The sequence below is a fragment of the Pygocentrus nattereri genome, chromosome 6, assembly GCF_015220715.1.
Source record: "Pygocentrus nattereri isolate fPygNat1 chromosome 6, fPygNat1.pri, whole genome shotgun sequence".
Taxonomy (NCBI): domain Eukaryota; kingdom Metazoa; phylum Chordata; class Actinopteri; order Characiformes; family Serrasalmidae; genus Pygocentrus; species Pygocentrus nattereri.
The window spans coordinates 19,703,914-19,721,063 of NC_051216.1; the positions used below are offsets into that span (position 1 = coordinate 19,703,914).

At 40.7% G+C, this 17,150-nt stretch overlaps 1 protein-coding gene across 3 annotated transcripts in view; it reads left to right on the forward strand.

Annotated features, from left to right (window-relative positions):
- cobll1b (cordon-bleu WH2 repeat protein-like 1b) overlaps positions 1 to 16,900 on the forward strand; it is a 46,954-nt gene extending 30,054 nt beyond the window's left edge. For 2 of the 3 annotated variants that reach the window (XM_017692231.2, XM_017692234.2), the window contains 11 exons: positions 805 to 1,009; positions 1,270 to 1,495; positions 1,885 to 1,926; positions 2,092 to 2,192; positions 2,692 to 2,907; positions 4,319 to 4,457; positions 10,436 to 10,739; positions 10,825 to 10,895; positions 11,042 to 12,588; positions 14,758 to 14,889; positions 15,641 to 16,900. In XM_017692231.2, the coding sequence (XP_017547720.1) occupies positions 805 to 1,009; positions 1,270 to 1,495; positions 1,885 to 1,926; positions 2,092 to 2,192; positions 2,692 to 2,907; positions 4,319 to 4,457; positions 10,436 to 10,739; positions 10,825 to 10,895; positions 11,042 to 12,588; positions 14,758 to 14,889; positions 15,641 to 15,715 (3,058 nt within the window). In that variant the 3' untranslated portion in view covers positions 15,716 to 16,900. The remainder of the gene's footprint in view (positions 1 to 804; positions 1,010 to 1,269; positions 1,496 to 1,884; positions 1,927 to 2,091; positions 2,193 to 2,691; positions 2,908 to 4,318; positions 4,458 to 10,435; positions 10,740 to 10,824; positions 10,896 to 11,041; positions 12,589 to 14,757; positions 14,890 to 15,640) is intronic. The other variant, XM_017692232.2, reaches the window with a different exon arrangement.
- Positions 16,901 to 17,150: the final 250 nt, after the last annotated feature.

The window sequence follows — 17,150 nt, forward strand, 5'->3', positions numbered from 1 at the left end:
TTATGACAGAAGTAAAGCAAGGTTTAATATAAAAGAATTAAGTAATGAGTTGCTCCCACCCTTTTCTGCTTCTGGATATGCTGGGAGAGTTATAGCCTTTAACTAAGCAGGATTAAACTGTAGCCAGTGTATTTCCACAGGCCTCTCCGATCCTGACATTCCAGAAGCAGTTGGAAAGCATTGTGTAGCTCATTCTGTGTCGCTAAAGGATTTTCCACACTCAATATGCCTTATGGCAGAAGCATTCTGCAGTGTACATGTTCTTTTACACTTTGACTGAAGGGAAAAAAGAAATCAAAATTAATGGCAGCAAGAAATTGAAATGCTGCTGTGTAAATAAAATAATGAAGGCACCAAAGTGTCAGTCTAACAGAAAACCTTGGCATTCGCAACCTGTTGACCTTTTCCAAAAATCACTGTACACAACGGAACAAAATATGTTTAATGACGGTTTATAAGGCAACAATAACTACGTTTTTATAAGGATAGTTTACCTTCTGAATATGTGGTATGGTACTTTGGTTAGAACCCAGAAACTTAATTGCATTTGGATTTTCCACTGGCATTATGTTATTCCTGTAAATGAATATACTGCGCTGCACCCTCAGTATTTTTCACAGATTCCTAATGATAATCTTTTTAATACTCTTCAGGAGACTGGCAAGGTGCTTAGACAGTCTTAATCTCTGGGTCTCTTTACCTTATTTATAGTAAATGACCACTCTTCATCACACTGCATGCAGTGGAGATTGGCTGTCAAATATCAAGCATTGTAAATAGGTTTTATCTGTATTTGTTTTGCAGTAAGCCCATGATAGACCTGTTGGTGATGCTGTGTGCAAAGTACCATCTGAACCCATCAGGCCACACCATCGAGTTGGTCTCCACCAACAGGAACCACATCAAGTTCAAGCCCAATGCCCTTATTGGAGCGATGCAGGCTGAGAAGGTTCTGCTCAAGCCCAAAGGCATGGAGGACAGAAAAAATACTGGGCCACAGATGCCAGAGGTAAAGCTCTGGTCTCTAATTTGATCCTGAAAGTGCAGAATTTTCTATGTATACACAGCAGTCTTTCCGTAAACATGCAGAGACTTCACTTTGTTATTTCTTTTCTTGTGTACTATTTTAGCCTTTTGCATTTACTGAGTGTTTTGATGTTTGTGAATGCCATCTCATTTGGTGAAAATGCTCCTGGATTCTGTTTCTCCTTCTCCCGTTTCTCCTTGCGAGTCTTCGTGGATATCTGATTGTCTCTGTCTCTCCCTCAGGCTACAGTGCGTATGGTCATAAATTATAAGAAGACCCAGAAGACAATTTTGCGGGTGAACCCTCGACTCCCGCTGCAGGAGCTACTGCCTGCTATCTGTGAGAAATGTGAATTTCAGCCACAGAGCACTGTGCTGCTACAGAATGTGCACTCAGAGGAGCCGCTGGACCTGAGCAGCTCCCTCAGTGAGCTTGGGCTCAGGGAAGTTTATGCAAGAGACACAAGAGGTACAACTAATAACTCTTGTGACTTGAAAATTCTATAAGACTTTTACAAGGGATGCACTAATATGAGAGTTTTGAGTCAATGCTGATATTCAATATGTTTTATGTACGTACCTGCCAGTGCTGATACATTAACATTTAGAAAATGTAGAAACTGGGACTGTCTAGATTAGCACTATGGAAAAACATAACAATTCATTTGTAGAGGGTTACAAATGCTGTAAAATGAATAAAATGCAGATAATCTGTCTGTATTTTAAGAAATGATTTGCTGATACTGATATGATTCTGATATCATTGTGCATCACTAATTTTCCTCCCTATGAATGAACTTATCCACACTAACTTATTTTGGCATTCTATTAACTTGACATTCATTGTTCTCCAAACAGTTATTAGTCCAGCAAGCTTCCCTCCATCACCAACCCAGTCAGGTACCACTTGTCACACATTTAATTGTAATACTTTCTTTTGAAATAAAAATTTCCACACATTTTACATCTTTAAATAAGATGTTTCCTGTATGTTTCAGTATAGATTCTATTCTGAGTATCTGTTCTTTATTTAAATAAGTAATTACAATTTTTTAATTTATCCAGCAGATATAATTCAACCAGGCAAGGACAAACTCCAGAAAGAAAAAGAGAATAAAGGGCTGTTTGGCATGTTTAAAAGAGGAAGTAAGAAGAAACAGGATCAGGTAGGTGTTTTTTTTATTCTTCACTTTTGTAATGTTTTTAAACACATAGACATGACTATTTTTATCAGCTGCTATATTGAAAGTGTCATACCTTTGAGGTCACTTGAAGATAGTAGAGTGGATCAGTTAAAATGGTTTTAAGAAAGTCTAGTCATTGGTACTGAAATTTTAGGAGTCGAGAGGGAAAAGGGACAGGACTAAAAACATTCTGAAAGTCATTTCCAAAGCTAATTTGTTTGACACTGCAGAGAGTTCATGGCTGATGGAGTGGAATGTTTGCTTTGGGTGCTCTTTAAACTTTGCATGGGCAAGTACTGAGCTGTGCCATTGGTCAGTGGTCATGCTTGTCCTTGTACACAAATCAGGAGTTTTGCTGACTTGGGACTGGCTTAATCTCCAGAAAGCACCTACCAGCCAGGGGTGTGGGAACTGTGATTGACTCCTTCTTCCAAAAGGCTGTGAAGTCAGGAAAGTTTTGCTGTTCTGTCTCTCTTTGAAGGCTTCGACGGTAAGTGCACCAGCGTCCCCGGTCCACAGGAAACAGAGGCCCGTCAGCATGAGCTCCCTCAGCACACACTCGCCTACATATGACTCCAACACCATGCCTTCAGACACACCGAAGAAGAGGCGTGCCCCCCTGCCTCCTAACATGATGCCCTCTGACCTCAGTCAAAACAGCAACGCTCAACCGTCCACTCAGCATGATGGAAACCAGGTATTCTTAAATTATCCTTGCTTTTGGCTTTTGCTTTTTTTGAACACCCATCTTCAAAATTCAAACTGAGCTATTAGTTTAGTTATTAGCACAAGGTTACTCTCTGCTTTGTTTGGTCTTCATCCTGTCACATATTAATGTCTTTCACACACTCAATCAAAACTGCATGGTGAAACTTTGCTTTACTAAAGTCAGTTCATATTATTGTGATTGAATGCAGTCAGGTGTCCTATAGTTACATTGCCTGTCAAAAGTATTTGCCTTCATCTTGCCCTCTTTTGGTTTCCAAGCAATATGTATTCTTCACTGTTGCATTTCAATTAAATATGTAGTACTGACCAGAAGTCAAAGGCCACACTTCATTTAATTTCTTGTCAAAATGGCCATTATATACAAGCAATATTTCTGATGGATTAGATATAAGATGAACAACTTTCATAAGGAAGCGAAAAGTCAATGGAAAATAAGTGAAAAACAAGAGCTTTCAAGCCTAACATGTGCTTCCTAACAACTTTGCAAGGCCTGGTAGACCACCAAAACTGTCACCAGATAAACAGTACTAAAAGCTTTCATCTTTGAGAGAGAGGAGAGATTTAAGCTCTTGCTTCTGAACCAAAAAACTGTCCATCCTCTCACTGTGATAAAATAATTTAGCGTTATGGTTCTGAAAAGATGTGTAGCTGTCAAGAAGCCCTTACTGAGGAAGGGATATAGAAAGCAAGAAAGAAGCTGCTGGTGCTCTCAGAACAATGGACTGACCACCCCAGAGCCCAGATATCAATATCTGTGAATGTGTTTGGGATTACTTGGACTGTGAGGAGCGTAAAATTCAACCAAATTCAATGAAGACTGAACTTTGGAATTGTGGAAAAATATCTCTGCAGATTTCTTTACAAAACTGAAAGCAAGTCTCCCCAAAAGAATAATCATAAATAATAAATAATACCTTTTCAAAAGGAAAATGGTACACACACTAAAGACATTGTTGAGTTGTTGAGGATTCTGTGTAATTTTATGGTAAATATGTTTCCTACTTCTTTCGAAAAAATGAACAATAAATAACTTGTATTTAATGGCTGTTTTGACTTAATTAAACAAATTACGAGTGGTCTCTGACTTTGCACTGTATTGTATTTGCAAAGGATTAACATAAAACAGCAACATAAAGTTATTCTTAAGTATAGGTTTCTCAGTGTCATGTTTATCAAAGTGGTGTATAATGTAAGGTTTATGTAATGGATTTCCAGGGAAGTAAATGTAAAATTTTCTTGCAAAAAATAAAACTGACAAAGAAAAAACATTATTTGTGTTAAATACATCATTAAAGCTGTTACTTAAGACAAAAGCTTGATGTCTCCAAACTTCTGATGGGCATTGTACATGGTGTGAGTGATCATTCTGCTTTGTGAAGATCACTGGAGCTCTGAGTCGTAGCTCCTCAGCCGGATCCTCCTTGAAGAGGAGCAAGAGGAAGGCCCCGCCGCCCCCCACCTCCCCCGGCAGTCTCCCAGCAGCTCCTGAAGAAGCTCTGCAGGACAAGGCTGTGACAGGTCAGTCTACAGCCTCTGACAGCCATTAAACACTTACACATACACTGATCCAACATCTGCTCACTTCACCCAGCAGCAGCCGTACCCTGCTTCACTCTGGTAAACACACTTTCAGTATGACAGGAACGCACAGCTGGTCTTTACAAAAGGCTTGTTATGTTAAGTGTAACAGTTTTTTTCAGTTTTACCATTAATTGTATGTGGAGAATTGTGAGGTTTTCACCTTGACAGATCTGAACAACTGTACTTTGGTCAGCTTGTAAACAGAGAAAGGCATTGAGATGGGGATGTGTGGACAGTGCAGGCTGCTTACAGGTCACATATGTATACATTCTGCCTCCTAGTGGTCGAAATGGGATATCACTGCTCTAGTACTATCACTAATCTTTCCTCTGCCTTTCCATTTTCTATCTTCTAAGTTTATGCACTTCTGAAAAATCCTCTCCTCTGCTTTCTGTCTCCAGGTAAAGTACACCCTAGAAACAAAACACTGAAACTAGAGGTAGAGTTAGAATTTAGTTGATTTAACATTGTATGCCTGTGGGACCGAGAGGTGGCTGATTAAGAATAGCTTTTTGCATTAAATTTGAATGCTTTTATCTACATAGTCTGGCAGACACGCACAGCCAGCAAGCATGCAAAACAGCACATAAAGTTCCACTTGTGTGTAGATCTATATACAGTACTAAAAAGCTTCTGTATTCTTCCATAGAAGTCGGACACAGAAGTGATTAAAATGGCTGCAGTTAGTGTTTTAAAAACATGTGCATGTCCAGCTTCTTTATACAACCCCATTTCCCAATTTGGGATGCTGTGCAGTATGTAAATAAAAACAGAATGCAATGATGCAAATCATATAAACCATATTTTTAAAGGAAAATACTACAAAGACAACATTGCATTTGCATCATTTCATAATGCACCAAATATTTTCAGTGGTGACAGGTCTGGACTGCAGGCAGGTCAGATTAGCATCCAGACTCTTTTAATACAGAATGTCATAATACATGCAGATTGTGGTTTGACATCGTCTTGCTGAAATAATCAAGTCTTTTCCTGAAAAAGACATTGTCTGGATGGCAGAATATGTTGCCAAAACATGTATATATTGTTAATAATGGTGCCTTCACAGATGTGTACATCACCCATGCCATGTGCACTAATGCACCCCTATACCATCATGAATACTGACTTTTGAACTGTGCACTGATAACAAGATGAGTGGTCTTTAGCTTAGATGACAGTGTCCATGATTTCCAAAAATAATTTCAGATGTTGATTCATCAAACCATAGGACATTTTTTCACTTCCCCTTAGCTCATTTAAATGAGCTTTGGGCCCAGAGAAGGTGGCAGTGCTTTTTCTTTGTGTTTTAGAATTTTAACTTGCAATTTTGGATGCAGCAACAAACTGTTTTCACAGAAAGTGTTTCTGAGACAATTGCAGTGATTTCCACTACAGAATCATGTCTGTTTTTAATGCAGTGTTATCTGAGGGCCTAAAGATTACGGTCAGCAAATAATCATTTTTGGCCTTGTCCCTTACTTACAGAAACCTCTCCATATTCTCTAAATCTTTTAATTATATTATGTACCACAAATGATGAAAAGCAAAAGTACTTTGCTATTTTACATTATTCTTTAATTGTGCCATTATTTGCTTGTGCAGTTTTTCACAGAGTGGTGAACCCCTCCTCATCTATACTTCTAAGACTCAGCCTCTCTGAGATGATCTTTGATACCCTATTGTGTTACTGACCTGTTGCCGATCAGCTACCAGATATTTTTTAGCATTACGCAACTTTGGCAGCCTTTTGTTGCCCCTGTCCCAACTTTTTTGGAACATGTTGGCATCAAATTTAAAATGGGCAAATATTTTTCAAAAAACAATAAACTTTCTGTTTCAACATCTGATATGTTGTCTTAGTACTATTTTCTATTAAATATAGGGTTTAAATGATTTGCACAACATTTTGCACAGCGTCCCTACTTTTTGGGAAATGGGGTTGTAATATGCAGTTTTTGAAATACAGAACATTCTCCTCATACTGCAGCACATATAATAGTTTTACTGGAGTTTTTTTGCCGTGACATAATTTGTTTTCTGACTAAAATTCCGGTCATTTCAATTAGGTCGCATAACTGGCCCAGCTTTGATGATGTCAGTGGAAAAAGCTAAATTCAATTGCGGCTCAGATATCCTTTGTTAAAATGTGAATAACAGCAAATCTCGTCATCCTTTTTCCACCATAACTGTAAAACTTCTGCTCGAATTCTTGGCACCAGCAACTCTTTAAAATATGCAGAGCTTCTCTCTTATGGGACACAGTTTTGCCCAGTAATTATTTTTGCTTTTTTGTGTCAACTTTTTTGGTGATTTAGTTCAGTTGTATACTTTTAAAACACAACATTTCATAGTGCATTCGATTAACATTTGAGGTTAGTAACAGAATGTGGAGGTTTTAATCAGTCCTGTTCTCAGTAGGATTATTAGTCACTGGACAATAACAGACTTTACAGTAGGACAATATCTTTCATTATCCTGCTAAATTAGTGCTCATCTCATCGCAATATCATCTTCAGTACCTAAAGTACACTGACTAACTGCATGTTACACTGCAGTGAGAGCTTAAGTAGTCCTGCTTAAGTTAAGCAATGTGTAAAACATTGAGTAAAAGTAATTATAACTCATAGTTTTTCATGGTATTTTCAAATATGCCACCACTGTTTCTTTTTGTTTGTTCCAACTTATCAACCCTCAGAAAAACAACATATTATGATGCAGCTCATGTATTGTGATGTTATAGTTTTGCCACATTGCCCACCCTCACTTTACTGTATTATTTTAGTACTTGTACTTTGTGTGATGTAGCTAGGTACGTAAGCCACTGCTTATCATAGTTCTTACCGCACTGTGTTACTTCCTCTCTTGCTCTTCAGCAGTTACACCTCTTCACTTTTCAGACTGACCAGAAGGGGGCATATGGCAGCCTGGCTTTTTGCAGCTCTGTCTGCTGCTTCTTTCTTCTCTTGTGTGATCATCTCATCCTTCTTCTATTCATGTGGTGGCCTCTTCCTCCTCTTTCACCATATTTGCTTTAACTTATGTACTTCTCAGTGTTTGTCACTTTCACTTTTTTCTTTTTCTCTTTACTGTGTGTGAACTTTTTTCTGTCAATGTTTGAATAATTTTATAAACATTTTGTAATCTTGTTTAGTACAGGCTAGGGATGTATGACTGTTGAATTGCATATATGACAATGAACACTAAAGAAAACAAACTATCTTTTAGTCTTTCTTTTAGTTATTAGAAAAATAAAGGACTGTCTTATTTAATTTAGGACATTTTTTGGACTTTTTGAAGTATTTTTTTATTGTTCCTTTTCTTTTTGCTACAGTGGTGTAATCTCAGTAGTCTTGTACTGTGATCTGATAGCACTGTTTTGTTATATTCATGTTTTTGTTTTTTTATAAAAGTAATGCACTGATGCTTGTTTATTAAACTGGGAAAGGAACTCATTGTGGTTTGGTTCCATTAGGGTTTTTAACTTTTTTTCTCTTTTGTCATGCTGTCCTCTCTCAGCTTTTAATACCGTGCTTTATTTTCGGCAGTGAACATAAGTGTGCCTCATCCGGGGAGGTAACCTAACAAGAGCTCTTATTGTAACCATGACATGTTTTACTTTTCAAAATGTCTCTTTGATACCAAGGGACCTAGTGCTGAAAGCACTCGTAAAAACACATTGTTTTGCTTAGATGTGATAGCAAGTTTTCCATAAAAGCAAGTGAGGGAGCGAGGAGGGGGACTAGCTTTTAGGGAGTAAGTGCACTCTAATCAGGAATTTGAATCTACAGACAGACTCTGCTCGTTGTTCATAACCACACAAAAGCAGCCTCTTGAGACATGGGAGGGATCCTTCATTCAGTTTGCTTTCTTCTAAGTATATTTTTCAAATGAAGCTGCAAACTTTCTCCCTGCTGCACTGGGTTTTCTGATCTTCAGTGACATATCCCTTTATTCCACTGTATGTGTGTTTGTGTGCTGCATTTATAATGAACCTTTTGTCTTTTGTAAGTAGCTTAGAGTTTGAAATGTCTTACAGTATGTCAGCGGTATGTTCTGAAGTCTTGGTAATAAAGTGTTCCTAAAGTTTGGACTAGTCTCTGACTGCCTGTGTCTCCAGCCCTGCCTAGCTCCCCTGCCGACAGCAATAATCGACTTCACAGAGGAGGAGAAGGAGGCGTGGAGAAAGGCAATGAAAAAGGGAGGGGGAGGACAGAGTGGAAAAAGAAAGATAGACAAAGAAAGGGATTAAGATATATAGGGAGCGAATGGTAGGAAAAGACGAGAGCATGGAGGAGAGGAAAAAAAGGAAGGAGAAAGAGAGGGAGACACAGGAGAGAGTAAAGCCTGGATTCTGAATGTCTGTATCTATATCCATGACACTCCACAACTCAGAGATAGAGGGAGTGAGCGAGAGAGAGATCATAGAGTGCTCTGCAGAGAGAAGCTCTCTCTTTGAATATTCCTTCTGCTCTCGAGTCCCCAGCGACAGCCCTTGAAGTGCTGAATGCAGCGCTGGCGGAGGGCGCGAGGGAAGCGAGACGTCTTAATTAAGAGCGATTCACTCAGTCTGAAGAGTGGTGCGCTGCAGCGCTTTGGCTTGCCTGCTACACTCTCACATTAATACTGAAAATACCAAATAACCCACTCCTTTCAGCCATTATGTAAGCTGCTCCTGGACACTGCAGATGAGAATAAGGATGTCTTTATTAGCCCATGTTCAAAACTGGCCACTGATCTTCCTCAAAAAAATTGAATAGACAGAGAATCGCCCAGATATTGTTTGAAACTCCATAGGCAAAGCTCCAGCATAACTTGGCGAGCACACTTTATAACCCAAACAGTTATTAAAATACTATTCTAAATCTTTTATCTCCATTTCAGAAGTGAGACAGCTTATGTACCAATTTAAAGCAATTTGATTTTACTTGTATAATGTCTTTTCCAACAGACATTGTCTCAAAGTAGCTTTTCTGAGATCTGGGCACAGACCTCTAAAGTGCAGGCCAACTCCCTGAGACATCAAGAAGAACCCTTAAGAGGAGCCAAGCCTCAAGAGGGAAACCCATCCTGCACTCTATGAGAGCACTAAATGAATTGATAGAAAAAAAGGAAACTTGAAAAATACATAAAGATTAAAAAAGGAGGCACTCAGATGTACAGACCAAAGAGTTGAGTTACTATAGTTACCAAAATTGTAGGCTGTCTTTGCCAAAGGTTCCTTGCTGGTTTGTGCAGATAATGTTAGTAATATAAGTTCTTGATGTATTTTATTACAGTATACTCAAAGTTATCTAGAGCACTCAGGGTGGTAGCATGTCATGGTATATAAACATGCTCACCTTAACTCTGGCAATACTTTGAGCATCTACAGTACTGTCCAAAAGTCGAAGACCACCTTTAATTTATTTAATATCCAGTTAAAACTACAATTTATTCTTGTTTCAGCCTCAGCAACTTAACATACATACTTTGCCTTTATTCTTTAGCTTATTTTCAAGAGACTTACTTTTTTGCTAAAAAAATATGCAGCCTTAGAAGTTGGTTGCATTTTATGCTTCTCATCATACAAGCAATTCCAATTAAAAATGCTCATCAGTCTACAAAAGCTTAGTCCACATTATTCTCACAGTGGAAGGATGGACAGAAACACCTGTGGATTTTTTCAGATCTGAAGCAAGAATTGAGCATGATTATCTCCTTTCTATCAAAGATGACAGTTTTGGTGGTCTAACTTTTCTCATGCAGTTGTTAGCAATCATGTTTTTACTGTATCTTTAAGACATTTCTGAATTTAATGGCGTTGTTAAGTGGAAAAGGGTGGTCTCTGAGTTTGCACAGTACTGTATACAAATATCATAGACTCTTTGTAATGTCTTGGAGGATTCTTTCAAACATTTGATGCAATACTACAGGGTTGCCATCGGCTCTTGAGGAGATCCAGGAGAAAGAGGAGAGTCCTATGTCCACAGAGGCCCTTGTTACCCCTGTGAGCTCCAGTCCTGCAAGAGCCAGTCCTATCAGCCCCAATCCTGAGAGCCCCAGCTCTTTACAGGAGCTGCTGGAGGATGACAGCAGCATCAACCTGTCTGCTGACGTGTCCCTGGACTCAGGTAGAGCAGGCACTGCCTCACCCTCTCAAGACTCAGAGATGGAGAGCGTGGCGCCACCCGGAGGAAACTCAGAAGAAGTGTCATGTGATTTGACCACAGATGGCAAGTACGACACTATTTCGGAGAAGAAAATGTGCTTATTTTAGCCCGATTGAGTTGCCAAAGCTTTACATGGTTTTCATTCCTGACAGACTAGCTGCAGACTCAGAAGTGAATTCAGATCAGCCAGAGACTGATGCTCCACCACAGACAGCAGATGATGGTGCGTTTTGTTGCTGTTTCTGTTTATGGTGGTCCTATTATTTAACTTAGTTTGAAAAGCATAATGAGAGAAACTTGCTAAATGAACGTTGATGTACTTTGTGATTGTGTCTCTTACTTATTTTATTATTTTCTCTCTGTGTTCAGCTGATTTTAAGGACAGCACTGAAGCAGCCTTTTTGACTGCTGAAGACTACACAACTACAAAGGAAGAGAGTACTTCCACAACAGTCATCTCACAGGACAGTACATTCCAGGGTCCTGCCTCATCACACACATATGCAATCACACAAACTCAGCGAGCAGAGCCTCAGGCACCTCCTAGGCCCGGTCCTGTGGAAGCCTCAGGGCAAGGGGTGCAGAATGCTACCCCCACTGTAGCCAGCATGAGTCATACGCACATGCAAATTCAAACAGATATGTGGTGCAAGTCTACTGAAAACGAGCCTTCAACCAAACCAACTGGGCTGATCCCTGCTCCGCCCTCAGCCTCACCCAGCTCAAAGCGGGACATGGCTACATCTACGGAGGAGCTCCAGATGCCAGGCATTCAGCAAGCTTTGGTTCACAGTCCTGAGACACAGACATCCATATGCACTCACACCCCTGAGAGCCAGACATCAACACATACCCTGGATTCTGAGGGTCAGCTGTCCACACAGATTCCCTTAGCCACTAAAGCAGGCAGCTTGCAGTACATTGCAGAGTCCGAGCCTAAGCCCAAACCCTCCAACGAGCTCACCCGTGACTATATCCCCAAAGTGGGCATGACCACCTACACCATTGTGCCTCAGAGGTCCTTGGACAAGCTGCGATTCTTTGAGGTGGAGTTGACACTTGAATCCCCCAGCATGGCTGGAGCTCAGGAGCAGAGTGGTGAGGGTTTGGAAGGTTTGGGGCATCCCCTAGGTATGCCATTCCAGTCTACAGCGCATCCTCATTCCACAAATGGCCCTGCTGCGCCGCTTAAGTCTGGCAGCAGTGAACTGCCCCACTCTGTTCCCTCATCTCCAGCATTGCCTGAGGCTGGTGGCTTCTCTTTCACAGCAGATAGAGGAGGCCCTGAGGTTAAGGAGAAGAAAGCTCCACCTGCGACCAGACCCAAACCAGCTTCTTTCTGCTTACCACAGCACAAAAGAACACCTGGGAGTTATGTAAGCTCAGCAGCAGTGCGGAGCATGAGTGTGAGTGACAGCAGTAGCAGCAGCACTGCCAGAGGGGGCCAGAGGGAGGCCCTAGGCAGCCCACTTAGAGAGAGTTACCCTGGCGCAACACAAGAGAACTTCCCTCCTCCACCACCTATCCAATGTACAGAGAAAAAAGAGACTGCAGAAGTACAGCATGTTGCTTCACCACTACCTCTTCTGAAACAGGAAGAGCCAGAGTTAGCTACTCCAGTGCTCTCACCAAGAGAAGCTGAAGGACGCCCCTTGTTGCCCCGCCAGATGAGTCTTCCTTCCAGGGAGCCAACTGCTGGCCTGAGTCTGGAGAAGCTGCGTAGCTTTGCGGCACCCAAGCCATACTCACCTACCACACCATCCCGCTTTGCCCAGGCTGTCTCTTCCGCAGTAAAAAGGTCACAGTCCCTTAGCGTCAGTCCCGTGGGGCATTATGGCCACAAGGTGCCCCTAGCACTCACCCAACGCAGTCCCATCAGAGAGTCTCTTGACTCCCTTGAGTCACCCACTAGCACTGTAAGTATGACTTTGGTTTTGGGCTTGAACCCCATGAACTTATTTCTCAGTTGTTCATTTTACAGTTATGAAATAACTGCAATGAACTGCTATGAATTACTCAATTGCTTTTATGAAACTATTGCACACTCCAGGAAGATGGAAACAGCTGCTGATTAAAGCTGCTAATTGCACTGACACATTTTATTTGTCTTTCTCCAACAAAAGTAAATATCCAGTTAAAAGTTGCACTGAGTACTCACATGAGGCAGTGAATGCTAAACTGAATACATTGCCTTTAATTATTACCCTGACACATATGTCTTAGTCATCTACGTCCCAGAGTGACCTGTCTCCTTCCCTTGAGCTGATGTCACCCATGTCATCGCCGAGTATACTCAATAAGGGAAAAAGGCCCTGTTCTTTTCTTTCAACCTGCACAATATGCTATTTTCCCTCCGTGGCGTCACAACAACGCACCTCTGAAAAAAGCTTTTGTTTGATACTGGGATAGAGTGTGCGTGCGGCTGTGTGCGTTGACAGACGATCCTGTGCATTTGTTTCTCTCTGGTGTCAGACAAAACCTACATCTGAGAGCATGCGTGTGAGGTGTGTCAGAGTGTCAATGTCTCCATCATCAGCCAGCTGCCTGAGGGAGCACTTTGTGTGTATGTGTGCTTGTGTGAAGCTCTTTGACTTAGCCTTGCTTGGTAACAGTCAATTGGTGTCAGGATATCCATAGCTTAAACATGCTGTATTTGACTGTGTGCATTTCCCCAGGGCAGCACATTCCTACTTCTTTTCCATAACGTTCCTTTGTGTACAAGTGTGTAGCATGAATGTGTGTCATTTGTGTGTGTGTGTGTGTGTATATATATATATATATATATATGTGTGTGTGTGTGTGTGTGTGTGTGTGTGTGTGTGTGTGTGTGTGTGTGTGTTTACATTTTGTAGCGTGTGCACATGTGAATCTCTAAGGTAGGGTGTGTAATGATCTCTGTGATATGCCATTGAGTTGTTTCATAAGGGATTTGCATTTCAATGCCAGTTGATGTTCAAATTTGTAAAGAATGATTCAAATACTGCCACCCACCCCTCAGTAAAAAAGCAACTACATTTAGGACTCAAGGCTACAGGCTGCCACATGTCAGATGCATCAGGTACAGTCTGCAAAATGTGCCACAACCATCTCACTGTTACTCTACAATATTAAACCCAGAACCAGACCTCTAATCCATAGTAGATGACATCCATCCATCCATCCATCCATCCATCCATCCATCCATTTTCTAAGCCGATTCTCCATCAGGGTCGCAGGGGGGTGCTGGAGCCTATCCCAGCAGTCATCAGGCAGAAGGCAGGATACACCCTGGACAGGTCGCCAGTCCATCGCAGGGCAGACAGACAGACACAGACAGTCACTCATACCCAGGGGCAATTTAGCATGTCCAATTGGCCTGACTGCATGTCTTTGGACTGTGGGAAGAAACCGGAGAACCCGGAGGAAACCCACGCAGAGAACATGCAAACTCCACACAGAGAGGACCCTGATCACCCAGCCGGGGAATCGGACCCAGGCCCTACCTTGCTGTGAGGCAACAGCGCTACCCACCACGCTACCGTGCCGCCTAGTAGATGACGTGCAACTTGAAATTTCAGATTATGTTGTTCATCTCAGCTAACATTACTGTCCTTTTCACATTGAACTTCACCTTTTAGATAGAGTTTATGAAGAGTTAGCTGATACCGACTGTAATAATCACTATATGATATTGAATACAATGTTATATAAACATATGGTAAAATAACTTTCTGTTCATCAGCGATTTTTTCTGTGATGCTTCCTCTGTGCTCTAGCTGTGCTTCGTACTATCTGCTAGACCCTCTGGCAGCATGCTTTGGTGCTTCTCACCAATAGCCTTTAGCCAGCCACAGAAGAATTTCTATGCTTCCTTCTTTGGACTAAACATAAGAAACTATGACCAAAATGTAAAATCCTGGCTCTACATTGCCCTATCAGTGGGCTACTTTGCATACAAAAAATGCTTACTTACTATTAGATTTTTTTAAATTACTATATTACTATTCAAATATTTGAGAAATCTTACCCATCACTAATTAAAATAGCAGGTCTCAGCCAGGCTGCATGCACATCTCTCAGCACTAACTGTATGTGTTATTGTGTAGGATGTAGACAGTGGATACGAACAGCGGAGGGCCAACAGTGAAACTTCCGCAGACTGCAGTGGCCTAGCACTGAGTGCTCCTCATACTGAAGCTGAGGGCATGTGGAAGAATGGAACGACCGATCTCTCATCAGTGAGTGAGCATAACATGTCCTGTACAGGGGTCCTACATTAAACTGGCCCTCAGAGTATCCTTGTCCTGTATGTTTGGTGATTGTCCTGCTTTGATACACCTGACCCAACTAATAAGTTGATTTACAAGCCCTTCAAGAGTTATAGTGGGTATTACAGAGCAGAACTGAAATGATCAAGGCAAGGGTTCTCCAGAACCAAGGCCAAGAACCTCTGCTCTACTGCAAGCTAAAGAACGTCATCAAATCTGTCTTATGGCTGTATTGTTTTTTTAAAGCAAATGCTTGCAAATACCAATATGACTCCCTATTAATAATTACTCCAAAATCTGTATGAAGAAATAATGCAGTGGCCACAAAATGTTTTTCAACACTTCACCCATTTAACCATTCATAAACGCCATAAAATATTTAATAAAATGATTCTAGAGCAACTTAAAGAGTCAAAATTGTTTACAGTGGTTGTGATAGGAACTGCATGTAATTCATGGTGGAGTGGTACATACAAACTGTTCAAAGGCAAAACAGTCCCCCAAGAAAAAAGTTTCTTTTTTTATTATACTATTATCAGCATTACACATAAAAACTCAGAAGTCACATATAGGTTCACAAGTGGTTTTGGATAGTAAATAAAGTAGATATTTATACTGAAGACATTGCAACCCCTGATTCCTGTCACCATGTCTGTAAAGAAGTCAGTGTCAGTAAATTTCTCTACAAACCTAACACAGGTTTATCTGTATTTGTTTGCAGGGTTCTGTGGTGTCTCCTGTGACATGTCCTGTGCCGAGGAGTTTGCAAGATGCAGCACAGTGTGAGGAGGAATAAAGTGTCTCTCCACTTCAGCTTTGATCCCACTGTGCCTTAGTGTGCTCTTATAAGCTTAGTGCCTCTGTCCTTTGGACTTTCCAACCATCCCACACGTTTTTCGTTTTCTGTCTACACTGAGGACAATGCAGCTCAGCGTCTTTAAACCAGGGCAGTTTCGGCCTGGGGGACTAGAGCTCCTTGTTCTAATGTTCCTGATCTGATTCAGTTCATCAAAGGGTTGAGGATTAGTTGATAAGTTGAAAAAGGTGTGTTAGGGTACAGAAGAATCTAAACTGTGCACTGCTGTGGCCTAGGACTGCAAATGCCAATCCCTACTGTAAACTGCCTTCTGGTCTCTTTTCTATCCACAGTATGCCTGAGTATGAGTGTGGAAATTAAACCGATCTAGGGTCAGTTTTTGCCCCTCATATCTTATTGATTGTAAAAAAAAGACTGGCTTTTATACCAGCACTCTTACTTGGAAATATTTAATGCAGTATATATCGTCCTGGCTGCCTTGTAATATTGAGCAAACATGGAGCACCTGAGGGAACTAAATCACTGGGGTTTAAACCTCTGACCTAACTTATTATGCAGGAGACTTACTGAGTCTGTAATTGTTTGGAGATTTATCAGCATGTGTTGTGTTTATTTTATTCCCACTCAAATTTATTACGTTGAGATCTTTATTAATTGTCATATGTTGAAACATTTATATTGATTCTGAACCTTGTTGAATTGTTTTATTTGATTTCCATTAATTATGAATATGTTCAGTTTTATGAAAGATGGTTTGTGTTTTTCTTTAACTTATTAGGCGTAGGATGTAGAATACTGTTATCAGCCGTGGAAAAAGGTACTCAAGTACACCGAACTGGTGTTGTTGTATACCTGTGTGCACGTATACTGAACACATACCTTTTGTGCTGGTAAACACTACTAGTACGCATTACATAATTGTAAATTACATGGATCACAATGAAGTAAGCTGTATGTAATGGCGTGCACATACACATAGATTATAATGCATATGTGGGTGTTATGCATAACAAACAAATAAGAGGGCTGCCAAAAAACCAGTTAATGTTTTCAACAAAGCTGAGCTAAGAGAGAAAGACACTGCTCATGCTGAAAATACTGCTGTAATATCTGAAATGATTCCCAGTCTGTGCATTAAAGTATAACACATGAGTCATTCATGAATGGGCTTATTGCTTGTGTTGCACTCACTCAAGCTCAAGAGAGCTGCAAGACATGCTGTTGAGATAATATTATGTAGCACATAGGCTTAGAGGGCTATCTAGTCATGGTCATGTGGATCTGATCATTGAGTAGCCTACTGTACCTCCCCTTGAGTACATACATACAGTGTAAATGAAACACAATATAATGAATAAACCCAAGTTTTCTTTGCGAAATGTTTTTAACCCCAAAAAAGTGCTTGCTCCTGGTT